Here is a 27,874-nt window from a genome sequence, read left to right on the forward strand (position 1 = left end):
TTACAGGCAAACCACAGCTTTTTTTAAATGGATGAACCAGACTTTATTTGAACACTTGAAAAAATTATGAACATTACAAAAGGCGTATTAAAACATACCCATGTCTGAAGAGGCGCAACTTTCTGCAGTAGAAAAAGAGGCACAACGAACTGAAATACTATATATACACAGTATATCTTTAAATTAGGCTACCGAACACAGCAAAATTCAGAAGGCAAGGCAGTACTGTACACGTGGTTCATAATCTACACCATTTAAAAACTACAACCATTCAAAATCATTTAAAGAAATTTAAACACACCTTGTGTGTGCCTATACAGTGGGCCTGCCACCTACGCAAGGGTTTGGTTCCAGGGGTCCACATGCAAAGGCAGCATCATGTAAAGTCAGGAACCCCATGAATGTCCTGCCCCCCCCCCCCGCTCTGTGGGGCACAGGGCTGCTAACTGGGTTCTTGGAAGGTTTCAGGAGGGCCCTGGGAACTCTTTCCATGGCAGGAAAACCCACTGGGTGCACAGGTGGGGGTGGAAATAAATAACTGGAGAGTGGGGAATAGCACACTTCCCCCATTTTTCATTTATTTATTTGCCCTCTCCCTTTCCAGCCTGTGTTAAGTTTGCAATCGCTAAGTTGTGGGCCCACTGTGTGTGTGTGTGTGCGCGTGTGTGTATTCTATTGGTGTATTGGTGTATTCTACATCACCAATTTCTATGCAATACTGCCTTCAGTTAACTTTTGGGTGCTAACAGTTCTAATTGCAAAGACTTGCTGCCTAGGGTAAAAGGAAAGCTCAACAATTTGAGAACACAGAAATGTGTGGCTTTGAAATAGGCACTTCTTACATTCTTTTTCAACAAACTCTTGCGCACTGTGAAACAGATTTTGATTGCTAGAGTACTTTTTGTACGCAACAGGGTGGGGGGGTGGGGAAATCAATTTCAAAAACATTCTAGCATGATGTTTGAAGACACTTTCCCCATCATTTGTCTGAATGTAAAAAAAAGAGAAAGATTGAAATATTAAGATACTGACTCTGTCCCGAACGCACCAAGTGTCCGCTTAAAGCAATGCAATGCAAATTGCTCCTCATACCGTCTTCAGGGCAGATCAACTCCCCGCACTGCTGAAGCCCCAGGGAAAGAACAGAGTGTCTTTACATATGGCTTGCTCAACAGCACATCACAGGAAAGTGTCAGGCTCCGTGCTCAGGATTTCACGGCTCCTGCTCCCACGCTCCCTCGGTTCATTAGAACGCATTGCTACATCAACAATGCTGCTTCTGCCAGGATAGAACTCAGACTCACCTGCAAATTTAAGCAGACTCATACACATGACACAGGAGCAGTCAGAGGAAAAACCCTGATCGTCAGGCTCCCAGAGTCTCCATGGAAAGTCAAAAGACATAAACAAGCAGTCTGTTCACTTAGCTCTCACCGAGTAGCATAGTAACAGCACTGTATCCATTTTGTTTAGTCGTCTGCAGAGGGGTCTGAAATGTGAGGGCGCCATGCTTTAACAGAACCTCAAGGGTGCGTGGATGTCCGCCTTTCGCTGCCAGATGTAGAGCCGTGAAGCCTTCCTCATCGGGGTCGTTTACATTCCCTGGGCTGACAAGCTCCTCTACTACTTCCCAATGTCCATTTTCAGCAGCAAAGTGCAGCGCCGTCCTCTTGGAAGGCCCCTTGGCCAGGACATTGGCACCTTCTTCAACCAGCAACTTGGTGGTTGATAAGTGGCCCCTGCAGGCTGCCAGGTGGAGTGCAGTGCAGCCTTCGGCCGTCGTCGCTTCTACGTCTGCGCCCCGGTTGAGGAGCATCCTCGAAGTGCCCGTGTGGCCGGTTTCAGCAGCAACATGGAGAGCGGTGTGGAGTGAGGCATTTCTGATGTTGACATCTGACTTCAGGTCCACAAGTGTACGAGCTACTCTGTAATGCCCTCTCTGGGCTGCCAGGTGCAAAGGGGTTCTCCCATCCACTGTCTGTGCATTCACATTCACCCCGGACTGCTTGGCAAGAAGCTTCACGATGGACAGGTGACCTTGCCAGGCTGCATAATGCAAAGGCACCCAGCCTTCCTTCCCTTTGATATCTGCATTAACCCCTCTTCTCAGGAAGATGCGCACAATGTTCTCTTGGCCATACTGGCAGGCGACATGGATGGGAGCTCTTCCTTCAAAGTCTACTTCGTTCAGCGAGGCGTTCTTCTCCAGAAGAAGCCTGGTGCTCAGCTCATCCCCGTTCAGCGCAGCAAAGTGAAGTGCTGTCCACTGGTCCTCGTCCTTAGCGTTCACGTTGATTTTCCTCGCCAGGAGCAGCTCCACAATGCTTTTATTCTTCTTCTCTATGGCCATGTGGAGGGGTGTGGAGCCTCTCTTGTTGGTCAGGTTGGGGTTGGCATTGTAAAGGAGGAGCCACTTGACACACTCTTCTTGGCCCGACTCAACAGCCAAATGCAGGAGGCTATAGTTCCCATCCAAAACCAGGTCAACGTCCTGCGGCTGGAGGATCTTCATCAGTTTGCCGGTGTCTCCAGATGCAATCGCCTCGGCCAGCTTTCTTTTCTGGATGTCCGTGGAACCAAGATCTGGAGAAGCAAAGAGCAACATTAGACTTCCATGACAACCATACATTAAAGGCACAAGAGAAATAAATAAATAAATAAATAAATAAGCTCCACTCTTCATGCTACCAATGAAGTCAAAGCGTAGGAAGCACCTCCTCTTCCCCCGCTCCCATCTTTCTGCACACTGGGCAGGTGCCAACATGTCCATCTTCCACCTGGATTGTACTACTCATGCTGTGGGTAGGAGGGTTATCAGCTTTTGGGGCACATTACTCATGCAGCTTGCTAGGATCCCATGTACTTGGTGTCGGCTACACATGCACACAAGCAGCTAGGACTATTATGCTTCTGGCAATTTAGTGAAGTTTCTCCAATCCTCCTATGCAGATAAGGCTCCTAATCCTCAGAACAATGAAGGCCAGCTCATGGTCAAGCATTCTTCTCTGTGTTGTGCCTCAACTATCTGACTGCAACGCTGCCTGACTTTCTAAAAAAACTAAAAAAACAACTGACTGCAATATGATTTGATGTGCCACTAATATAAACTCAGCTATCCAGGCAATATTCCTATAGCTGAAAATATTCCTGCCACAATTATGAAAATTATAACCAATGTTCAATGGTAGAAGATCATATGCTCAATTGCTGGCATCTCCAATTAAAGGAGGACCAGGTAATAGGAATGGCCCTACTAAAGACCCTGGAGAGCCAGTGCCAGAGTAGATAATACTGGGCTAGATGGACCACTAACCTGACAGCTGCCTGTGTTCCCTATGCAGATTCATTAGCTCAGGTTGCACAATGCATTCTTCATCCTATCACCTCCCTAGGAACACTCAGGACACATTTCATGGAAAGAAGCCTTTGACCCTCAAATGCCTATGTTTTAAGGCAGAACTGGAGAAACTCTGACCCTCCAGATGTTGCTGGACTATAACTCCCATCATCCCTAAGCAATGGCCATGTTGGCTGGTACTGAAGGAGTCCAACAACACCTGAAGGGCTAAAGGTACCCCAACCCAGTTTTAAGGTCTTGGCAGAATTGTGGTGTGCAATTGGTTTGCTATCAAACAAACAAGATAAAGATCAGGCAACTCTTTTGAGGTGGAGGCTAACTTCACAACAGAAAGCCTAAGTCTATTGATTTCAATGGGCTTACTCTGAATGTGACTTAGTTGGGTATCACCCCAAGAGACGTAATGATCATTGCTCACAACTTCCTTAGAAGCCTATGAAAATGAGGGGGAGCAATGATTGATAAGCAACATCTTAAAACACATAGCCAGCCACTTGCCATGGAAAAATGAGGGAGCGGACTTTGTGCTGGCTGTGCCACATCCTCCCACAAATGATAATCTCATGGCAAAGTTGCCTTCTATATAGGACATGAGAAACCACTAACTCCCACAGCCACCCAGTCCCAACACACACCCAAAATTCGTTTTTCCAAGTTATTGTTTGCTAAAACTATAAAACCCTTACCACTTTCGGAATTCTCTCTCTCAAATGACAGTGATAGGGAACCGCGTGAAGAAAAGGCAGAGTCTACTGAGGACACTCCTGAAAGCCTCTTGTCGCTGGAAGCAAGCCTAGATTCAGAAGCGCTACGGCTGAGTTCTTCAGGCTCTTCTGTTTGTGAAATTCCCGAGTCAAGTTGGGACAACAACTCTGAAAGGCTGTAATCCTTAGATGAGGAGGGTTCAGACCCTTGCTTTAGCTGGGATAGTCCAGGCAGCTCCTGGAACAAAGGGGGGGGTGGAAGAGGGAGGAAATTATAAATTAAAAGTGTTTGTCAAATGTTACCCAGGAGGGGAAGAAGGCACCAATATCAAATTATCTCTATTTTTCATATACAGTACATACCTTGGGGTAAGTCCGAGTATCCTTGGTGTCCTCCTGAACTATCAATTCCTTGTTTTCAGTCTCTGGCTTTTCACAAAGTTCTTCTGTTTCGGAAGTAATTTCTTAAAAACAAAAACAAAGGCCAAAGATTAGATTTATACTAGTAGAAGATGGGTCAAGTAATATGTGCATCATTTACAGCGACTGTGTATATTTCCCATATGCCACAATCTCTTTCTCAACAACTGGCCAGTTTAGATAAGCGAAACTAAACTATCCAGCTGCTAGAGGATACCGCTTCCTACTTAAAAGTTTGGTCAACCACTCTATATAACATTATCATAATTTTTGAATCAAGGTGTTGATCCAAACTCCTACTGCTACAGCAACATATTTCCCCAATGTGTAAGCAATTAACTCTGTGGAGAATTTCTGCCCTGTAAAGACTGTATTATGTCACCACAAAACCTACTGAGATGGAATAGAGTATGCCAGTTGCACAACATAGCAGGTTATGGAGCCATGTTCAAATCCGTCACCAGGAGAGAAGATTAGTTGTTGTGCCAAGTGAAGGATTTGCACCCCAACCCCAGCATGCTTTTGTGCAAACACACACATACACAGCTTCAAGAAAACAGAATGCTGAACCAGATCCAGCAAGGCTCTTCCTATAGCCGAAATTGCAGAAGGCTCTTATCCGCAAAGTTAACTGCAACATAAGGAAGCTGCACAAACTGCAATATGGCAGTAAAACCACATTCAATCATCTGCTGTAACATTTCAGCCTATGCTGATTCTTCAACCTGCTTTTTAAGGCTAATCAAACATGACCTTAACTTACTCTTCATGACACCTCTTCCATGCTACGGAACACACAGTAAGAAAAAAGAGACATCTAACATTTTACCTGGGATTTTAAGGATCAAAGCATTAAACCTAGGCAGCAACTTGGGGAGCTAGCCAGATCATTTGACATCTAAATCAACACTTTCATGATCGGACAAGTTCTTGTATAATCCCTTCCCTGTAGTGAGGAAGTGCCCCATACTGCTGCCTGCGCAAAAGAGTGGGTTGGGTATACTCTGCATTCATCATTTTTACAAGATTTTGGTGGAGCTCTACCAGGGATTAGTATAGTCCCGAACACTGAAATGACTCACTGGGTTTGCCAACTAGTCGGTAAAAAGTTTACCTTGAAATGTTGGCCTTTTGCTAGGATCACCTTGCCAGCACTTTTGCATCAGTTTGATCAAGCTGTTACACGCATGAGGTCTGGATCTGGAGACAGCTGGCAACTCTGGGCGGTGGCCATTCACTACTTTCACCATAATATGTAGAATATTATTCTCTTCTGCAAAGGAAAAGACACAAATTAAGATTACTCTGAGAACTGAAGCAGCCTCTGACCAATAGCACAGATCACCTTAATCAGAGTCCTCTTTCCTGTTAGGGTTCTCTTTCTAGAAGAGAGAGTTATGCATTTCAACTGACTCAAGGTCTCGTAGATTAGGGTCTCTGGATCAGCTGGTAATGGCAGAAGGTATGTTTCCTGGCTCCCTACACACATTGTTTCAGGTTAAAGTAAAGACTGCCTGCTCTTTACTTACATGACGTTGAGGTCTGAGCAGCTTGGCTAACTGTTAAGAGGACACTGGTGGATGCAACATGTCCCCATCTATTCACATGAGGGTAGATGTAATGACCCTTTTGTTCCTTATCAAGCCTGACACTCTATGGTCTCCAGTCTGGCTTTCAGTGCAGAAATAATAGCTGAGGTTTCCTCAAAGCTATGCATGAAAGGTGTGGTTGTTAAGCAGCTGGAACAGATGTTTAATTGGCAGTGATGAAGCTTGGGCATTCTGAAGGTGGGCATACCCTGATGAGACTTTTGTTTGATGTGCTCATCTAAAATATGATCCATTAAACAAGTATTTATTTGCTTACCTGAAAAGGGCTTTTTCTGTGTCAGAACACCCCAGATAACAATGGAAAAGCTGCAAATAGAAACATCAGTTAATGTTAACTTTATAAAAATCATAGGATGCGCTCTCTCTTTCTTGATTACTGTTAGACTTTCTAGTGCTAATCATCCCAGGCCATCAAATACAAATTAGGTATGCTAGAATTGAGACTGGGTCTCAAAAGAACGTAAGAATTGTCTTTGTAGACCAGACCAAGATCTATCCTGGTGTCATTCAGATATTTATTGTACTACAAGTCCTATTAGTCCTAGCCTGCTTGGATGATAGGAGTTGTAGTCCAACAACTTCCGAACAACCCTGTTCTAATTATGCCTTGTGCACAAAAATTACTTTCTATTCCTTGTCCTGAATCTACAGCTGATCAACTTCACTTTTGGAGCACAGAAAGAGATGTTACACACCCATTGTGCTTGAATACTGCGTCTCCACAGCCTGCTGACAATGTCACCTTTGGGCTGGACATTAATGAAACGTGATCACTGAAACAGCACTTGTTACACAGTGCATGAACCTTGCTTTTAATGCCTCTCAAGTGGCTTGGCATATTGAGGTGTAACCCAGATCAGCGTGACCCAGATGGCACCAAAGAAAATTAGGAGGTCTGGGAAATGATCAACTGGGTTCCTAAAGAATCAAGAAATATCTGCAGATGTGACCTTGGTTTTGCCAGTTCAAGAAAGAATTCAAACACAGGTTGATTTATCAAAATTTTGGCTGGCATGAGACAAGTGCATTGCATTAAAGCTACAATGACACCCTTAGGTATCTCCCGAGTTTTGAAGACTTGGCCTTTGTGTCCTGTTTTGTTGATATTCCATTGTAACAAAATGGTTAAACAAAATATCAATTCTAAGGATTTCCCGAGAGTTTAATTCTACCAGAGTTAACTAGCAAATACTGGAAAGAAACAGATGCACTGAGGAAGAAAAATACATACCTGTAGACATCATGTTTAGTATCAAAGTACCGGGTCTTCTCTTTAATGCGTTCTGGGGGCAGGTATGCTATAGTGCCACAAAGCCCATCCATGCTGAGATCGTGAGAATGTGAAAGGCCATTGCACTTGGCTAATCCAAAGTCTGAAATCTGATAAAGTTAAAAAAAAAAAAAAAAGAGTTCCAGTTAGAGTAGTCTGCAAAATCATTTCTGCATGTTTGGTTGCACAAACACAGTGGTTTAGAGAATTGGAGACAGTTGGGCTTAAGTGCTTACTATGAGCCTCACAAATCAGTACTGTTTGTCCCTCCCAAGCAAGAAAACTTGCTGATGTCTGCTAAATGTTATGCGAGGAAATAATTTTATGAAAGAGATACAGTTTGCCTGTAGAAATTGCAGCAACTTTGCATACCCAGGGAGTGACAAAAAAAAGATTCTTCATTCCAAAAAAGAAATGAAAGCGATAACTGCTGCGCACCAGGCAGATGGCTATGGAAGGAATAAGCAAGTAACAGCAAGCACTTCTTAAGAGTTTACACACACCCAATTATGTTTAAGTGTCAAAACAAAATAAATCCATAGATTTTCTTCCAGGATTTTGCTTAGGAGATTCAAAGGGAGGGAGCTGGCAGGAGACACAAAACTCAAGAGCCTCATAAACAGAACTGTTAATATTCCACACATTTGAAGCCTTTCTGCACAAGGCTAAGCAGAGGCCTTATTATTCTACCTCCTCAGACACTTGTTTTTTTCTAGCTATTTAGGGATGTAGTACAAGACATTGCAAACCTAGGGAAATACTTAGAAGGAGTGACTTTATAAGTTAGGTGACTGTTGCACCAATGAGGATCACTTTAAGAGAGATCTTTGTAGTTATGTACTTGGAACAAAATGATGTGCAACAGAGGGAAGAACAGGAGACGAAAGAAAGAGAAAGGAATGGAAGGTTACCGACTGCTTCTGGTTAAAGATTACTTTATTTTCATTTGTAATTTGCCAACCCTGAAGCTCAGGGAAAGTAATGTTTAATAAGCACACACCACTGCAAACCACTTACATTGTTGTTGTTGTTGTTAAGTTAGTTGGCCTGATAGGAGAAATGACAGTATGGGTTGGTGTGGGGGGGGGGATAATCTAATGGGAAACAACAGCAAAGACGTTTCCGAAGCAGTTATATGCACAGGGTAGAGAAGGAAGTGGGGAAAGATTCGACGTATTTGTCCCTGAATGTAAATATCCAGACACACCCTGAGTTCACATATTTTTGAACCAAGAGCTTTTATAGTGATTCCTGAAGTCCCAGCTCAAACTTCAGCCAAGCCAAGGGGAGAGGGGCAAGGTAAACTACCAAAGGCTCATGTTTTAGATACCCCGCTCAATGTCTCCTGCACTGAGTGACAAAAGAGCTTATTGTCTAAACTTTTGTATAACTTGATTTCCACTACAGAGGAAAAATCTACTGACCAGATGCAATGGCACACAAATTTTTGGAGGACCCAGGTGCAAAAGTGACTAATTTTGGCATTATGAATCAACGCAAACTCATCTTACAAGTCTCTGTTTTAAGCAAATTGTTATCATTATAATCAGAACACAACCAGTAGAGCTGCTGCTTTGAGCATATCAGAATGCTCTGACAACTAAATCAAACTGAGTTGTGCCTTCAAGGACTCTCCAAAGCCTTGGCAAGAGAGCTGCATTCTGTAAGGAGTCTTGTGGGTTTAAAATTAGATGCTTTGAAGTAAGTTTCTACCACCGAGCATGACGTTTAGTCATACAACTCCTATTAACATCAGTGGGAACCATGCAGCACACACAAAAATAAAGTCATAAAAGAAGGGCTTTTAATTAGATTCAAGACACCTTCTGACATGCCTATGGGTAGCAGACAGTACAGCCAAATGCAGCAATGTAGTACTTAGAATTTTGTATTCCATCCAGTAATCTTGATACCAGTTTGGATAGGCATGCACAGATTAGCCGAATTTTGAGGGCCTTGCTTTCACCCTTTGTACAACTTAGGGTGCAAACATCAAAGTTCTATGGGAATTCTGCAATAGCCTCCCACACAACCAGGTAATAACATTTGGCAAAGGGAGAAATGAAACCAAGTATCAAATCCCTTTTACAAATAATGTGATCTCAGGCTATTAAAATTATTGCAGAGATATGTGTGAACAGCTACAGGGAGTGACTAACTTGCAACACACATTCTTTGAACCCCATGGAAGAGAGACAAAAGCAACTTTGGTTACAGCAAGCTATGTCTCCTCACTCATATTTCCATGCAAAACACAGCTTGGACACCTATTTTCAGCTAACCTGAACTCCTCATTCAGCTGCTCTTGCCTGTTAAATAGTCTTGGCTGGAGCCCTGTTTTGGAATGTTATAACCCCTTACAAGAACTGCTTTCAGAAAAGCGAATCAGGATTGCTAGGGTGGGCCCAGGTGGTTGCTCTATGGCTCCTTCCACCCCCAAGAACTCCAGCAACTACCAGAAGCTCTGAAGAGTCCTGTGTGTGCCCTGAGTATTTAGACCCCCTAGAGACCCCCTTGAACATTATGGCACCTGCCCCCTCCGTGTCTCCCAATCTCAGTCCTACTGACTGCTTCGTGCTTCCTTTCACCTCCTGCCTCTGTACTTGCCACTCCCTCATCCCCATGGTCGCTATGCCTCAATGTAACTAAATTAAAGGATGCACCATTGGAATAATAAACCATTCTTCCCATGCCTCCATTTCCCCCCTTCCTCAGCTGCTTGCCTGATTCTACATTAGACTGAAAGGCCCTTTTTGGAGCAGGGACTGATGACACCTGTTCTTTATATAGTGCCATGCACATAAAAGGCACTGTAAAAAGAAGCTAAACAAACACACAACTAGAAGTACTCCAACAACTTGGATCGCAATCTAACCATAAGGCTGGAACTAGAGCAGCTTCAAAGGTTATAGAGCACAACTATGGAAGATGCCAAGTGGGGAGTGAACAGAAAAGTCATAGGTAAGGAGTTTTATTGCACTGCACTCTAAGCCAAGGATAGCCCATCGAGTAATAAAGCTGGATTAAAAAGTAAGCCCTGCTGCTACGACTTCTGTGTGTTTAGTTGTCAGATATAAGTATGCGACTGGAGAGCTTTGAACTTGGATTCAAAAGGCACTTCTGCTTGTGAGCGCTTTCTTTTGGAGAAGGGCATTATTTATGTTTCCTTCTAAAAAAAAATCCCCAAATGCTATGGAGTTTCCTCCAAGCCTCCGGAATCAGTTTTTGGGATGAGAACTTCTAAACACAAACCTCACAAATAAAATCAGAAACACGTTTAAATCCATTTCCGGGGGGAGGGGCTAGTCCGGTTGGTTTTTGTTTTGTTTTGTGCAACAGAGCCTTGTGGCACCTTAATCTATTAGTCCTTAAGGTGCTAAGAGATGCTCTGTTGTTTTTATATCCAAGTAAAGAAAGGTATTCTGCTACTTTCATAAAAATGCATAGGACTTAAAACATCTATTGCATGGAACCGGCAATTATAAGTATACAGTTATAATTGAATATTTATATGTAAATATAACTGAATATAATGTTTATATATAATATCTGTAACCAAAGCAATTTCCTGTATTCTGGCAGTGTAGCATACCATTATGTTTTTTTGGGGAGCATCAAAGGTTGAGAAGATGAATTTTTAGAAAATTAAGGAGTTTTGAACTGGGAACAGAAACAAGCTCTAAACTCCTCAGCCCCCAAGGAATCCAGGCATCACTGTAACTTTAATGCTGTGCAACTATCTAAAAATCTAGGGTGCAGTTCAGATATTAATGGGAAACCATGGCTCCCCACTACATGAATGAGCTGTTTCAAGCACTGAACACACCAACTCCCTCCTGAACCATATCAATATGTTCCAAAACCAAACATATGCTATTTTTACAAAGATCTGTCTGTTCTCATTCACACCACAAGTAGCAAGATACTAAGCACATTACACAGGAACAGAATTTTCACAATTAATTAGTTGAAAAAGAAACAGTGAAATCCATTTCCAGCTCTAAGAGTAATCCTTGTTTTAGTAGACTGCAGATGAGCCTCAGCAAGTCTGAGCAACTAATCAGGCTCTTATGGCAAGGAGAAGGGCTTCTGCAGAATTTCCTTTCTATTTCTAAGAACACTGGCTTAGTTTTAAATGTGAACCCAGGCTCCTTGTTTACAGCGATGGTTAGTTAAACAGGGCAGCTCATTTGGCAAATTAACCTCTCTTTGTTATAAGATACAGAATGTTTGTTATATGCCACAATTCAAGATTATTTGTGCACACCTGCATTAAAATATTCCATAAAGTATTTTATATATAGGAAAGATGTTGGTTTGTAATACCACACTGCAACTATCCATCTATGCAGAGAAAAACATGGGTATCAACCCAACATGTTTTCCTGTTTATTTCCCCTCACTATCATACAACCTCTTACCCAAAGAGCTTTCAATTATAAACATAAGATTGCTTACAGGCATGAGTTGGGATTGGTCTGTACGATCACTATTTACTCACTACCACAATAGCATTTTCTGAAAGTTGATTAAAAAATTAAAAAACACCTTTGCAATGTCTTGCTTTTTTCCTTCCCCGGTACTCTTTTTTAAAAAAACAACAACGGAAAGGGGTGGGTAACTTTTGGCCCTGCAGATGTTGGTGAACAACAACTTGCATCACCTCCAGCCATGCTGGCTTGTATGGATGGGAGTTATAGTCCAACAACATCTTGAAAGCCACAGGTTCCCCACTCCTGCTATAAGTTTCACATAATGCACATCAAAGAAGAATTTGCATTGGAAGGCCCGGAGACAAACCTCTCCTTCAGTCTCATCGTGACGATGATGGCAAAAAAAATGTGGGTCAAATAGCAATGGCCTAGGACCTACCTTGACATGATAATGGCCATCAAGCAGTATGTTTGCTGGTTTAAGATCCAGGTGAAGCAGAGGTGGGGACATGCAATGAAGAAAGTTCATGCCCACAGCTGTTTCATGGATGATTCGGAAGCGCAGGTCCCAGGGCAGCGGTTCTGCAGCCAGGAGCTTCTCCAGTGATCCTGTCTCCATGTACTCCATGACCAAGCCCACAGGCTCTTTACAGATGCCATAGACAGGAAGGATGTAGCGAAATTTTGCCATTTCCATCTTCTTGGCTTCTTCCAACAGTTCCATACGCTCCCTATGTAAAAAAAGGGTAAAGTACAGGACTTTAGTTTATATTTATCAATAGCATTTCAACCATTTATTAGCTTCAAATATTGTATGGGAAATTCTTCCATTTTACTGATATTTAGTGCATACATTTTTATGTATCCATTAATGTATTCACAATCTTTGGCACAACATTATGTCTGTACTGGAGATCATGGTTTCTTGTTGTCCAAACAAATCATGAGCTGAAGCCAAGGTTTGTTCTTGCTTACCAGTTGTGATCTATGTTGTGGCTAAGCCAAGGATTGTGGTTTGTTCCTCCCATTGACTAGTGGGGTAGAGCAAAGGAGGAGTGATTCTCCTGTTCACAGCACCCCATTATGCATGGCTTACCATGATATGCAACTCAGCTGCTGTGTTTTATAGAGCTGAAATTTAACTTCTCTGGAATTTCTAAGTTGTGTACATTTTATCAAGTCAAAATCATTTGTAAACGGTTTTCACATGAAAGCTGCAGGCTGGTCTTACAGTTACTAATCTCATTTAGGTAGTTACGGAGAACTAGAATATGCACATAATTTTGGCTCATAAATAATCATCCTTTTGTCCAGGCAGCACAAAAAGGTTAAATAGATAAGAGTATCATAAAACTTCTCTTATTACAACCTTTGTGAAGCACTTAAAATATTCATCATGGTATTGAATTTTATCTGCACTATGATGAAAAAGTTAGAACACAGATCTGAAGTGAACTCTCCTAGGCTTCTACTCCCTAGATTTTAGATTGGCATGTGATTAAGCACAGTGAGAACAGGATGTCTCTTTGGTCTGCTCTAGAAAGATTCTTCTTGGTCTCTCAAGTATCTAAGACTTATTATCCACATTTTCATTCCAACCTTTTCCAAGAAGCACAGGATGGCATACACGGAGGTTATTCTATTTTATTCTCACTGTAAACTATGGGGTAGGGTAGCAGAAGACAGTATGCATAACTTGTCCCAAAGTCATCTAGCAGTTTTCAAGGCTAAACAGAGTTACGCTGAGCAAACTCCCAGATTCAGATGCCTAGCTAACAGCCCCAAAACTTTAGACTAGCAATACAAATCTCCCTATTCTATAGTTTTGAAATTATTTAGAGACCTCGTGACTGCAGAGGAAGGAGCAACAGGGGGAAAACTCAAGCAAAGGTGTAATTTACAGTTTGTAAAGGACTGCAACAACAAAAAATGTGCTGTTTGCAGGCCCTGTTAGACACAAGCTCGTTCTATTGCCTGCTAGTGCTCCCATTTTAAGACATTTTATTCCACTGTTTAGGACCAAGCTTTCTACCAAGGGAGAGAGTAGAATTCAATGTAGCACAAAGTACAAGATGCGTGTATGCAAGGAATGAGGTCCACTCACACAACAGGTCTCTCTCTTCCCACCATGTGCCCCCAGACATGTTCTAGGGCTTTCCCCAACCCTCAATAGCAGGGTTAAGTGGTGGGGCATGCAGAGGAGGGAGGGAAGAGCTCAGTTGTATGAGATGTTGCTTCCCACCCAAACAGCAGCTAAACTGAATCCAGCCCAGGATTAAGAACACTATGATAAACAGAATCCAATCATGGCCTTTGTTGATGGGAAACACAATGAAGCTGATGTAATCTGAACACTGCTACACATAGCAAGATGAGAAGTCTGTTCAAGTCATTGAATTTACCTTACTTGAAAGCAACATAAAAATAGACTCATGTGTGACCTAAATACAAAAGCGTCCATAAGACTCCTAGTATTTTCAAGTTTTCTATATTATTTGCTAAATGTCCCCAAAGATGTCATGAGGCCAAGTCCTCCTAATTCATCAGGTGCCATTGTGTCAGCCAAAACGACTGTATGTGGCAGAAACAATCCAGTATCGTTCAAGAATTCAGTACATCAGACTTCAACAACTGGGTGCCCTCCAGCTGCTTTTGACTACAACTCCCATCAGCTGGAAGGCACCCAATTGGTGAAGGCATCAATACATACAATAACAAGGGAAAAGGGCTGGTCCTACCTAAAATAGGGACAGAAAGGGATACTTATACTGATGCCCTAGAAAAGAGTTTCATTTGAGAACGGTGAAAAATATGTGAAATCAGTGCTAGGTAACCAGTCAAATTAAATATACAGTCATTAACTAGCAAGTCCATATCTAGAAGTAAGAATCTGGTACAGTAATGTTGCCTTTCAGACCAATGAGTCACATCAAGAAGGTTCAAACTAGAGAGTTGCGTTGGAGTCTCCTTTGAGAGGAGACTTGGAGGCCCTTCTTAAGTTCTCCTCCCCACCTCAATGCTACAGACTGGGTGTGGGAACAGATGGTGGGGTCTCTTTCCAGCATCCGGTGTGGCTGCTATTACTGCCCTGAGGCACCTATCTTTTAAGATAATTACTTTTGAAGAGAAACACCAGGGTTCTTTGACATGACAAGGAGGAAGGGAGTGTCAGTGAGTGAACAGCACAGCCAACTCTTGCCCCTAAGCGTACATAACTCACCGAGCTCCAGCTAGCGTGGGATACAAACTGCAGAAGATCTCCGAATACTGAGGTGGAATTTGTGAAAGTGGGTGGGCGGTTGTAGACCAAACAGGCAAAATAAAAGCCACCACCAAGTCAAAGGCAAATTTACACACAATGTTAAATGAAAGTTGGTTCCTGATTTTAGGGAGCCCTTGGGAAAGAAGCTCTCAAGCCCCCACCTGCAGTTCTCCTGCTACTTACTGTTGCCCATCTACTTGACACTCCCCCTATGGGCCCAATCTGGACCACCTCTGAGAGACAGAAGGCATATGGACATTCCTGATCCCTGGTTCTCAAGCTGCTTCTTAACTTGCCATCTCCAAATGAGGAAGCAAACAGGTAGCTACAGCAAAGGGGAATGGCAGCAGGGGCAGAAGATCCCATGGACTGACCCTGGGATTCAATTGTGAGCATGGAAAGGACATGTGGCGAATACTACATACTCATCTCCAGCCACTGACACTTTTTTGGCTGGGGAAAGCCCAGGAACTGAAGTTCTGAGTCCAGTGGTGGGGAAAGAAGCGGAAAAGAACTTGACAGAAACTAAGAAAGGTAAAGTTTACCAATAATTTCCATATAAAATGACATTTGCCTTGACATTTGCATTGCTAAAAATCTCGGAAGCTCTGTATAGGAGAGGAACTTGAAAAGGGAGATTTTTGCTGTGGACAAGAGAAAGCCAGTGGCCTCCAACTTCTGCATGAACAGAGGTTTGTTTCAGAAAGTTCTTCCCTGCTTTATGCCTTGTTTGCCAAGTAAACAGAAAGGGGAATGAACTAGCATTCTAAATTGGATTGGTACAGTAGCCCCATTCAAGAGTTCACCTGAATGTGTGTGGGCAAAAGGGGGGGGAGGCAATGCACCCAAGCCCCCTCCTGAAATATCCTCATTTTGGATTTTACTGCATTGAGGGGGAAAGGTGTGAAGGGAGGTCCTAAGCACATTAAGCTGAACTTGCTTAGAATCATCCTTGTGATCAGGAATCCTGCTTAATAGGGGGTCCCGGTCACAAAGAGGAATCTATGGGGATTCACGAGAACACACTTCTGCTCCACTTTAGATGTTCCATCTCAATGCAGGAAAGTCTGAAAGAGGAACCAGCACGCACAGGGATCTTGGTGGCAGGACCTGTGAGTGCGTGCTTTTCCTCCATTCCAAATTTTATACCACACATATTCACACCGAGTGCATGAAGAGGGCTTCAGAATATTAGCTACCAAATATTCTCAATTTTTTCATCACACTAAGGACTACTAAACTGTCAGAGGACACCACATGTGCATGATTGAACAATGATGAAAGATACCTGCACTCACTTGGTTGACATTGCTCAAGTTCTAAGCACAGGGCACAGCTTGTCAAAAGCTTTTATTGGCAAGGTCCTGTTCCATTATCCCCAGTGATATGTATCTATTCTCCTTGATTAAATATAATAAAGGACAAACATGCTTATCTCACTTTTGTACCTTTTCATCTCAGTCTTAACACAATGAAGGTATCTAACGAAGTGGTAAGAGTAGACACGCTAAAAATCAATGGGCTTAAAATTCCAAAATATATCTAATCCTACTATCATCCAAAATGGACACAGGTGGCACTGTGGGTTAAACCATAGAGCCTAGGGCTTGCCGATCAGAAGGTCAGCGGTTCGAATCCCCACGACGGGGTGAGCTCCCATTGCTCGGTCCCTGCTCCTGCCAAACTAGCAGTTCAAAAGCACATCAAAGTGCAAGTAGATAAATATGTACCGCTCTGGCAGGAAGGTAAACAGCGTTTCCGTGCACTGCTCTGGTTCGCCAGAAGTGGCTTAGTCATGCTGGCCAAATGACCCAGAAGCCGTATGCCAGCTCCCTTGGCCAATAAAGGGAGATGAGCACCGCAACCCCAGATCCATCCGCGACTGGACCTAATGGTCAGAGGTCCCTTTACCTTTAACCTATCACCCACGGAGATAATGTTTAGAGAATCACAGACATCCAGCTCTCTTCAGATGCCCTTATAATGTCCCCCCACCACCTCTGCACATTCAGCAAAACATCTGGAAGGGACCTTTGCACTCATCCAGCTATATATGCAAGATACTGAGCACATGGAAGATCCATGTGCATATAGCTGTCAATGTGCTGAAACCCTTTTCAGATGTCCCACTGAATCTGAGGAGGTCAGCATGCACAATCCCACTCTCTGCACATTGAGTGAAGGTGGTTTTGAAAATGTGAAATGGCTTCTTTCCAATTCCATAATTCTAATTTCCCCTTAGTCTTTCAGACTAACATTAAGCAGTTAACGGAACAGCCCATGCGGCTAAAAGTATTTCTCCTGAATTAACACTTTTCTCACTATCCAGAATGCTGAATGACTAGCAAATTCCATGAGGGCCAATATTCACGGAATGTTATTTATTTTCCAAATTTAAAACTCTTACCATTGATAAAGAAAGAAGTCTTCCATATGGATCTAATTTTCTAATGGATAAGTAGCTGTAAACAGTCACACTCCAAATCAGCCTGTGCATACTTTGAATGGGGGATAGATTATATTTTTGTCACTTGATTTTCCCCAATTGGCAGCAAGACTACAGCTGTGTACACACTTCAGCTTTAAAGCATGTTCAAAACACATTCCCTCCCTCAAAGAATTCTGGGCACTGTAGATTGTTAAGGGTTGTTGGGAACTAACTCTGTGAGGGGTAAACTAGCCCAGAATTATTTGTAGGAAAGGATGTATTTTGAATGTGCTTTAAAGGTGCAGTACGTGCACAGCCTACCTGTTGGACAAAATCCATGGCAGCAGATCAGGTGAGCCATCAAATATGTGTAATAATCAATCAGAAAAGCTTTTAAAGGAACCCCTAAGGTATGCCACCTCACTTCTTCTGCATCCCTCCCGTTCCCTCTTAGAAAGTTTTATTGTTACCTTTGCATTGTCTGAATATGTATCTCCTTTATTATAACACCCAAAGGATTGTACTCTAAAAATTGCAATTATAAAAACTTGCTAGGCAAGCAACACTGCTTTAAAAGTACATGTTTCTAGCATGTACTTCCTGAGAGAAGCCAGTTAAATGCTTCATTATTACTCCAAAGAGAGAAGATAATGATCCCACAGTAGTCAGTAAAATATATACTGCATATATATATGCAAATGATCAGGACATTAAAATACTCAACCTGGAGATCTCTATCAAAAATAATAATTACACTTATTTAATTTTCCAGCAAAAAAAGATTAACTTTCTCTATATACCTGTGCACATTCCAATACAGGACCCAAGCCCAACCTGCAAGAATATGTTATCTGCATTTGGGACAAGCAACTCTGCTTGTCTCCTAGCAATTGCTGCTAGTTTTGAGGGGTTTTTACATGACTCCTGTGCATATCCTGAAGTACTGAGAGGCACAAGTTCTAAAGTACTAAAAACTGCGCAAAGGCTTCCCTAATTTCATTGTTTTGAAAACACATTTTGAACAGGAGGAGACAATATGCTTTACTCGTATTAGGTATAACTGAATGAAAAGTGTCTGTCATTCAGCTGTATGCCCTTCCTTATTTGCCTCTCAAGTAAAATACTTTGGTGTTTGTTCCTCTTCGTGTCTCATTCACTTTTAGGCACATGAAACGCATTTCAGTTTCCTGATTATAGTACTTTTTTCTGTTTGCATTATCCTTCTAACATCAGTGTGTCTCTTTGGAGAAGAGAAGTGTAGCATAAAGATAACTCTCCACCTCTTCTTCATGTGGGCTCCAAGCTGAGCTCCTCGTGGCTTTGCAACTGCAAAGATATGAGTACTGATTCAGCCTTCAGTCTTATCCTTCCAAGGTATACAACCATGATTACGGCTAATCCTCTACTTAAGGATAGCATTTAAATAAAAAATACTTGTGTATTGGTTCAGTATCAGTTCCAGCAGCAAGGCCATAGGTGACAAAACACAATCTTATAAGATCTGGATATTTATATGAAAATCTATTTGGATCTGTTTCTTCAAGTTACAGAAGATGACTTGCAATAAATAGTGATACAACCTGGTTTCCTTTTTAATTAAAAAGAAGAAAAACAAAAGTACCCCATTCAATATTTGAGACTCAGTCATCACAGCAAATGGAAAGTGAAAGACTTTATTTACATACCGCATGACTGCCATAGTGACATCTAAACCATGATTAAGCATAAAAGCAAAAATAGATTTGAGTTTGTGGATTGTACTCTGCCGTGACTATGACTCAAAAGGCAATTGGATCAAAGGGGAAAGGGGGAAAATACTACCATATATACATATATGGGATGAAGAGCTGGGCAGCCATCAGTTGTTGTGGGACAGCAGCTCCCATCATCCCTGACCCCTGGCCATGCTGGCTGGGGCTGATGGGAGTTGGGGAGTCCACAATATCTGCAGGGCCACAGGCTTCCTATACCTGACAGCAAGGGGATTGGTAAAAGGGCTCCAGAGAAGCAATCTTACCAAAGACAGAGAATAGGGATTGGCTTATTGAACAAAGAAGCACAAGGAGAAATGGAAATAATGAGAAATTTTTAAAAAATAACATCTCTGCCAACTTGCATTTAACTGAGGCATTTTGCCACATAATGAAAAGGTGTCAATCTATTTACTGCCATTAAAAAAGAAAACCCACCGTGAAAGCTTTTAGGGCTTAATTTTGCTTTTGCTTTTCTTTTTTCTTTTTACAAGGAGCCAAGTGGCTTCCTGTTACATTGTGAAGGCTTGCAGGGCTAAGTGCTTTGCAATGATGATTGACCATCATCATCAGTCTGTTCCCAAAGAAGAGCTGTTTCCAGAGATCCCCAGCTCCTACCCAAATTTGCAGCAAGCCACATTCCTGATACTAACCAAGTTAAATTTTACAACATGATGTCAAGGGGAAATCCTTGATAAATGTAAGGGATCTTAGCACTCCCTTTCCCAATGCTGCTGCTGCTGCTGCTGCTGCTATTTTACCACTCTCCCCAGTGCAGTGCTCTGAGTGGACCTAGCTGGTGTGACATAATAACGCACAGCAGCTGGTGGAAAGGAGTAGGCAGCAACTTTGCTGTGCAGTGTCCAATTCTCAAAGGTCCCATGCAGAACTGTAATTGCCTAGATATTATCTAGCTTTAAAAAGCAATAAAGTTGTGCCTTAGTTGCCCATGGCAACCCGGCTCATGTGATATTAAAAAAACAACACAGCACACAGATGTTTATATGCTGTGATCTTATTGTCCTGGACTCTGTGGGTGGGAGTCATCCTCTAATGTTAGGAATTCTGAGGAATCTATTTTTAAGAGGGGAAATTCCTTATTTAAAAATAATTGCACCCAGGGAGAATTAAAATGGAAGCCCTTATTTCAAGCATAATAGCTTTAGCTTTCTTTCTGACCCCCCCCCCCCCAAACAGACTGCCCCAAAAGTAGTCTTGCTACCAGTTCCAGCCTACAACTCTCACAGCCTAAATAGTTTGGGGATGGCAACAATATTCCAATAGTGACCTTGGTGAGAAAGTCATGGTAAATGTCAGCATAGGCCAAACACAAATATAGAGATACTTCTGAACACTTAGGAAGTTAGAACGGTAGCCACAACATGCACATACTGTGATCTTACCCACTACTGGGCTACAACTGCTCCCTCCAAGGAAGCTCACTTGGTCGGTCACCATGAGAACAAGATGGTGGACTAGATGAGGCTTTGGTCTGATCTTGTTTTGTTCTGAACTAGCAAGCTGCCTTCTGGGCTCAAAGAGCATTTCAGATACAGCTCCGCTCTACACCCTGTCCGCCTCAACACTCATCTGTCTGAGATGCCATTCATCATTAGTCATGCTGTGTGGCGTTTATGAAAAACTCTCTCTACTATAGAGAAGCAATCTCTAGTTCATAACACACATACACAAACAAGAGTCAACGATTATGTCTCTCTCCTCCATTCTTAGGCAGTGACCTTCGGAGAGAAGAAAAGAAGACCCACACAAAGAAAGGATGAGAACCTGTAGACACTGGCACACAAACAACATCCATGGAAATCAAATCACATTAAGTGGAACCCCCAGTTGTAAATCTATGACAAGTTGCACAAAGAAAAGAACAGAACAGTAGCCAAAGACTCACTTAGAGAATTATCAACCATACAAATTAATCTAGTTGCAACATGGTTATACCTCAATACAAAGGGTTTGATACCATGACACAGATAGGCCATCAGGAAACTATCCCTCCATTATAACCCAGCCTTTCTCCGCTCCCCTCCCCAGGCATAGGCCTTTGTGTTTTTCTAATATCACAATGGGCCTAAAGAGAAGATCCTGCTTGCATGCCATTTCATTTGTTTGCACTTCAAAAGAAAGCACCCAAAGCACTTCCTGCTTTGGTGCCTGCTGCCTACTTTGACCTCTGGAGCTGCAACGGGCAAAGCTTAGCAGCACAAGCCAACACATGCCCTGATTGAGGCAGGGCCTATAATGTGCTGGGAACTGCTCCCAGCCAAGAGTGCATGACGTTTAACTTGGTGAGCATGAAGTTCTTACCAGTAGCCTGCCCAAAGTGGTTAAACCCCATCATTACTATCATCAACACTACAGTAGGCCCACCCAGTACACTGTAGGCAAGAAGCACCGCAGACACCCGGTTGGAGGTGTCCTTCGCTTCTTTCTGCTTGAAATATGGCAAAGGTCATTAGTTATACACAACAGGTTTAGCAACTATATTTAGTCACCATTATTGCATACAGTTATGAAGGCGCAAGGTGATCGTGGCCAGAGCCATCCAAGACCCCACTTCAAAGGAGCCTTTAACAAGCAGCTCTTGAGGCAGTAAGGTAACCAGCTTCTACCGTAATTCTTTTTGCAAAGTCTTGCAGTCCTGCCCAACTAGGCGGGGGGGGGGGGGAGGGGAAGAATCCTCTAATCCTTCACTTGCCTAGATAAAGTTTTTAGCATCATGGTTTATTCATTACTGAATCACACACTGTTCTTTCCAAATCCGAGATCAGCTTACTTCCTACAGCGAGGCATTTTTTAGAAACAAAAATATTCATTGTCCCTCAAAGCTGTACGAGCAAACGGGTACAGGCACTATTGCAACAGGAGTCGTGATTCAAAAGGACAAGTTGGCCAGAACTTTCCTTCACATTACTGTCTTAACGCTTTTTTTTACATAATGAGAGAACATAATGTGATTTTTCACTATAGACTGGAGGGGAAACCTTCTTAGCTTGAGGGCCACAGTCCTTTCTGATGAATTTTCCAGGGGCCACATGCCAGTACTTGGTGTGGCTGGGGCAGAAGTGGCTGAGCTAAAAAATGCAGGACTCACCTTTGTATAGTAGGCTACATTCCAGCCTACCAACAGTATATATACACATACACACACCATCACAATTTCTCCTTCCAGGCAAGCAAAAAACATTATCACAGTTCAAGAACATATTCTTTGAACAGACAGAAACACATAAGAAGGGTGCAGAGCAAGGTCAATGAAGGGTTGGTCCTGACAAGAGGGTGTGGCCTAGGGCTTGACATTTGGTCCCTCGGCCAGAGGTTCCCAATATGGTCCATCTCCAAACAACTAGGAACAGGACTCTCAAATCCTTCAGCTAGCAATCGTCACCACTGGAACACGAACACAAACACACACACAAACAAACACACACACACACACAAACAAACACACACACAGAGGAATTTAGGGGCCAGATGATTTGCTCCACAGAGAAGAACACTGCAAGTCCAGAAATATATACAGAAATATTAAGAAGAGATTCGGGAAGAGGAAAAAATTAAAAATGATGGTGGAGAGCTACGTCCTATTTGAGAGCATGCACATTTCTTGCATCACAAAAAGGTGCCCATTTTATATATCTCTATGCTCACTTAGGGCCTGCACTTTCCCCAGATATTTCAAGAATGGTATTTTTAAACATTCTTGCCTCCATAGAAATAAAAGCAGCCAAGCTAAGTCTTCAACAAAACTAACGCTGGTAGAACACTCCTGGTGTTACCTCCCACTAGAAGTCAATCATAGAGTTGGAAGGGTCCACAAGGGTCATCTAGTTTAAGCCCCTGCAATGCAGGAATCTCAGCGAAAGCATCCATGACAGATGGCCACCCAACCTCTGCTTAAAAACCTCCAAGGAAGGAGAGTCCACCATCTATTGAAGGAGACTATTCCACTCGTACAGCCCCCATCATTAACAGATGCTTATTACATACACCAGTGAATAGCACAGCTCTTCAATGGCTAGAAAGTGCTCACACTTATGGGTCAGATTCCATGAGCTGGTTTTTGCTTACAGACATTTCTCCTTTTAAAGGCATGACTTTTTGCAGTAGTCCAATGGAAGAGTTGTTGGAATCTACTCGATTCCAAGTAGAGATGAATGAGTTGACAAACGGCTTTGTATTCCAGATCCCCAGTTGGGGCACAGAAGGATCAGGAAAGTTTCCCTGTCTGTCTACGCACACACAGCTCTCAAATTATTTTTTGTCCTGGCCTTCCTTTTCCTGTGAACTCATATACCCAGTGTGAGTGACTTACACAGCAGTGTTCAAACTTTCCACATTCATCTACCTGCTGTGGGCCTCTTGCGAAACGGCAGAGAATCAGGGATGTGCTTTCAGGAACACTCCAAGGATAAGCCGGGCAACAGCAAGATCTGTTATGTACAGCCTAGCAACACACTGCAATGAATTATCAATAATAGTGGGCAACTGGATTTTGGGCAATATGTCTTATGGATACCCTCAAGGAACCCCATGATTCTGTGGAGCTACCTGTCTTAAGCCAGGATATGGTTTCTGCCCACAGAGATCATTGCACTTGAAATCAAATTGTTTTTTTCTCCAAATCAGGATGGGAGAATGTGCCCTTCCCTAAAATAAAGGGCTTGGCATTTGAAGCTGTATTTTTTCATCTTGTTGCACACTATTGTATGGGTTCTACAGCTTGACCTGTGGGGACAGGTGAGTAGATGGGCAGACAGAGAACTGGGCTAGATCACCCCAGTGATTCCTTTTTCAATACTTTGCTGTTAGCAGTGTTGTGTCAGAATCAATATTTTTAACCTATGAAAAGCATTTAAATGTACAGTGGCTAGGAGGTCTTATACCAAAAGTGCTTTTCCCTGACCTCCAGTAGTAGTGGGTCAAATACTTTAGTCTAGGTATTGCTCAAAAATCATGACTGAATAGTGAGTACCAAGTGTGTGGAACATTTTGCAATAAGCACTGACAACTTAACAATCATATTCCATTGTAGCAGTTTAAAGTGATGTCTGAGTGATGTAGCTAAATTGACATATTCACATATATAAGACCAAGTTTTCAAAAGCGGTGAGAGATTTTTGAAACCAGCGTTTGCAGACAAGTTGGTCCTGCAATACAATTTCAATGCTGTATGCACTCTAGAGTGTTTAGTATTTCTCTCTGATGTTTGTTTTTCCATGAACTACACAAGTTCTGAAAATTTGGATAAATATAAAAATATGACTACTGTATAACACATTTAGGGCACTCTATACACATCACTCTGATCATTCATCCACCTGTGAGATGTTGCAAACTGCGGGGAGTTTAGAGTTCATGTAGAGCAAAAGTAATATATACATCCATCAACTATATATCAAATGAGGGATGACTTTAACAGGTTTGTTAAAGCTTTGTTCAGCAGACTTTAGTACTGCAAATAAATGTGAAGATAGCGATCGGTTTCATATTTTTGATGCCTACAAAGTTGCCCCAAGAGAACGAGCTATGCTCGGGGGTAGAATCCCAAAATTAAAAAGAAAACTTCACAGGTTCTCAGATCAGAAGCCAAATATTTGTGATCTGTTGCTAAAAACGGCTCAGGGTATTACACTGAAGCCTTATACCAGGTCAGATTATTTGTCCACCTGGCTCTAACTATCATCAGGTCTCCAGGGTTCTTCCCACATCTTGCTACCTGATCCTAAGGTGCCAGGGACTGAAACAACCTGGGACCTTCTCTATGCAAAACAAGTGTGCTGTCCCACAGAACTATGGTTACCACTGAGGAAGTCCACCAAACACAAGTGACAACTTGCTTCTGAGGAGATATGAATAAGGCTATGCTTTTAATTTCCAGAATTGACAATTTCTAAATGGCAGCTCAGGACTTTTGCTGGTGATTTCTGGGATAAAACGATGCAACACAAGGCTATCTGGCAGCCCAACATTACATGGAAGCAAAACAAACCCCAATAGGATTTGTTTTCAAAGACATTTAGGACCAAAGCATGCTGCATTTTGCAACCTAGTCTCATGTGTGAAGCAGCAAGTGACCCCTACAGCAAGAAATTTAGGCTGGATTAAGACTTAATTTGCAAATGGATTGTTTAGATCTTGCAAGCAGTCAACTGATCACAAGATTTTTGTTTAATCCTTTGGGAAGAAGGGCGAGAAATACATTTAATTAATAAATATCCAATTTCCCCAAGAAATGGTAGATCTCTCTTTCTCTCTTTTTTAAAAAGGCAGTTTTTCTGCCAACAATGTCATGTGGTCCATGCAAAAAAACTTGCAAGCATGAGGAGCACTGACCTTGCAGCACCCTAAGTTAGTTCCACTGAAATTAATGGGAAGTTACTAGTCACCATGAGTAACTTTTCACACTCATTTCTGTGGGGTCCAAGTGCAACAAAACTTTTTAGTCTGGATCCAACCAGTTGTTGCTAACCATTCTTTCAAGATCAGCCTTTTCCAAGCCCACCGACACAATGCCAAACCAGCTTCGGCCCAGAAAACCTCTCCCTTCTCCTCCACCGCTTCCGTTGCACGCCAACCTCCTTGCAGAACAGCCAGTCCCTTCCACCGAACTCCGAAGCACACCTTTGCAGGCAGCGACAAGCCGATCGCTCCCAGCGTCCCGTACAGTTGCCAACGCGTTTTGCTTATAAATGCAGCCTCCCTTTCATTAAGCGAGTGCATTACAAAGGGGCCATTACCGCAAATCTGCAGGCAAATTGGCCTCGCGGTGCAAAAGCGCCCTTTGTAAGCAAACGTATTGCATGCGCGGCGGCGTATAATGAAAATAATGGTTTCACGAGCGAGGAGCAAACAACCGGAGGCAGCGAGCGAACCGGAGCTGCAGATGTTGGGACGGGACAGGACCGTGGGAAGCGGACGGTGCCCCTTTCAAAGTGTTTCTGCTTCGCTTTCATGGAGCCGAAGTGTTTCGCCAAAAGGCCCTTCAAGTGGAACGATGGCGTGGCAGCCTGCCAAATCGCCCTCCGAGTAGAACCACTGACTTCAATGGGTCTACTCGGAGTAGGACTTAGTTGGAAAGCACACCTGGGATTTTTAATGCACACCAGCCTTTTCCTTACTCTCTCTTTCCTATCCCTTTCCTTCCTCCAGGCGGCTCAGCAAACTGAAATCAACTCTGCACCTTTCCTAGGCTGTGCAAAGCAAACCAGCCGAAGGAGGGAAATAAAACGGGCGGGGTTTTTTTCGTCCTAGCTTCCTCTCTATGCCATCCAAGCAGCACAAGAGATAGGCGTTTAACTACCAGACTTCCTTAAGAAGTCGATGACACAATCAGGACAAATTCCTTGCATAAGCCTCGCGCAGGAAAGCAGCGCCGTCTTTGAAACTGCAAATTACGAGCATATTCTTACGCGCGCGCACCGCGCTACCCCCGACCCCGAACTATGCAAGAGGAAAGGAAAATGCGAACATCTCAAGCAAAGCGGATTTTCAAAACAAACCACTGTATATTAAGTTTTCAAACCCAGCAGCAGCCCTGTCTAAAACGTGCTTTTGACCAAACGGGGAATCCCTTCCTAGCTAGCAGCAGCCCAGAACTGCAGCTGGGCTCAGCGTGGGAAGTTACCAAGGGGCGGGGTGCGTGTGCAAGCAGGTTTGCCGTCTGCGACTCGCAGCGCCACCCTGAGCGTGCCTCCTCCGAAGTAAGCCCAGCAGATCGGGCTCTCTCGGTCCCTGGTGGCTCGACACCTGCACGACTCCGCGCGGCAGTCTCGAGGGCAACGGGACTGTCCACCTCTGGAAACCAAGGGAACCGCTCCAAAGGTCACAACGCAGCCCGGGCAGCCCTTCGAAGGCTTCGCCGCGGCGCCCGTCGCACGTATTCTGGGCTGCATTTGCAAAACGACGCCAAAAAATAAAACAAAATCACGCCACTTCTAGTTGACAAGACACCCCCACCCACGAGCAGCCTGAACCCAACTCAGGGGTTCCGACTGCTCCGCTGCCAAGCGAGCCTCGGCCGGGGAAGTCCAACCAGGCGCCCGGCGCTCCCTCCTCCTCCCCGGCGCTCCGACGGGCCCTTACTTCTCATCCACATGCGGGCTGGGCGAGCACTTGATGGCGAGCCAGGTCTTCCAGTGGACGTGGCGGACTTTGTAAACCTGCCCGAAGCCTCCCGAGCCGATCTTCTCCCAGCTGCCGAACTCGCTGGCGTCGAAGGTTTTCAGCAGCCCCATGGGCCACGCCGAGCGGCCCTCCTTCTCCATGCGGCCCCCGGATTCTTCCCCCAGTGTGACAGCCGGACGACTCGCCCCCCCGCGCGAGACACACCTGAACTGCACGGCCTCCCTTCGCGGACTGAGCGCCCTCCCATCTGGCGGCGCCGTCTCCTTTCCCCAGGTGACTCAAGGTGTGTTCATTCGCCAGGCCCGGACGTCACTTCCGGCCTTCGGCAAACTGCGATGCCAGAACGCGGGGGCGGCAGCAGCAGCAGCAGCAGGGCAGCCTGGGCGGCTGCAAGAGTTGCGCGCTGGGGGTGGAAGGCAGCTTCCCCGCGGGAAGGAGAGACGGTTCCGCACCGCCTCGGGAGAAATTTGCACGGCTCCCGCTCTTTAGATGGAAA

At 43.6% G+C, this 27,874-nt stretch overlaps 1 protein-coding gene across 2 annotated transcripts; it reads right to left on the reverse strand.

Moving 5' to 3' along the window:
* RIPK4 (receptor interacting serine/threonine kinase 4) lies at positions 1 to 27,810 on the reverse strand. 2 transcript variants are annotated; one of them, XM_028727246.2, is made up of 8 exons: positions 27,583 to 27,810; positions 12,235 to 12,526; positions 7,324 to 7,472; positions 6,349 to 6,398; positions 5,597 to 5,755; positions 4,426 to 4,526; positions 4,045 to 4,300; positions 1 to 2,583 (listed from the first exon to the last, which is right to left on the reverse strand). In XM_028727246.2, exons 2-8 carry the CDS (start codon positions 12,517 to 12,519, stop codon positions 1,424 to 1,426), a joined length of 2,160 nt encoding a protein of 719 aa, XP_028583079.2. In that variant the 5' UTR covers positions 12,520 to 12,526; positions 27,583 to 27,810; the 3' UTR covers positions 1 to 1,423. The 2 variants fall into 2 exon arrangements, with proteins under 2 accessions (XP_028583079.2, XP_028583078.2); XM_028727245.2 differs by having other exon boundaries at positions 2 to 2,583; positions 27,337 to 27,802.
* Positions 27,811 to 27,874: the final 64 nt, after the last annotated feature.

This window comes from Podarcis muralis, chromosome 4 (assembly GCF_964188315.1).
Source record: "Podarcis muralis chromosome 4, rPodMur119.hap1.1, whole genome shotgun sequence".
NCBI lineage: Eukaryota > Metazoa > Chordata > Lepidosauria > Squamata > Lacertidae > Podarcis > Podarcis muralis.

Coding starts and splice junctions, on each gene's coding strand:
- RIPK4 (XM_028727245.2), bottom strand. CDS start 27,518: ATGGAGAAGGAGGGCCGCTCGGCGTGGCCCATGGGGCTGCTGAAAACC. Junction 4,527..5,596: donor CAAAAGGCCAACATTTCAAG/GTAAACTTTTTA, acceptor TTTGTTTTTAAG/AAATTACTTCCGAAACAGAA. Junction 2,584..4,044: donor GAGAGAGAATTCCGAAAGTG/GTAAGGGTTTTA, acceptor TTGCTTCTCCAG/ATCTTGGTTCCACGGACATC.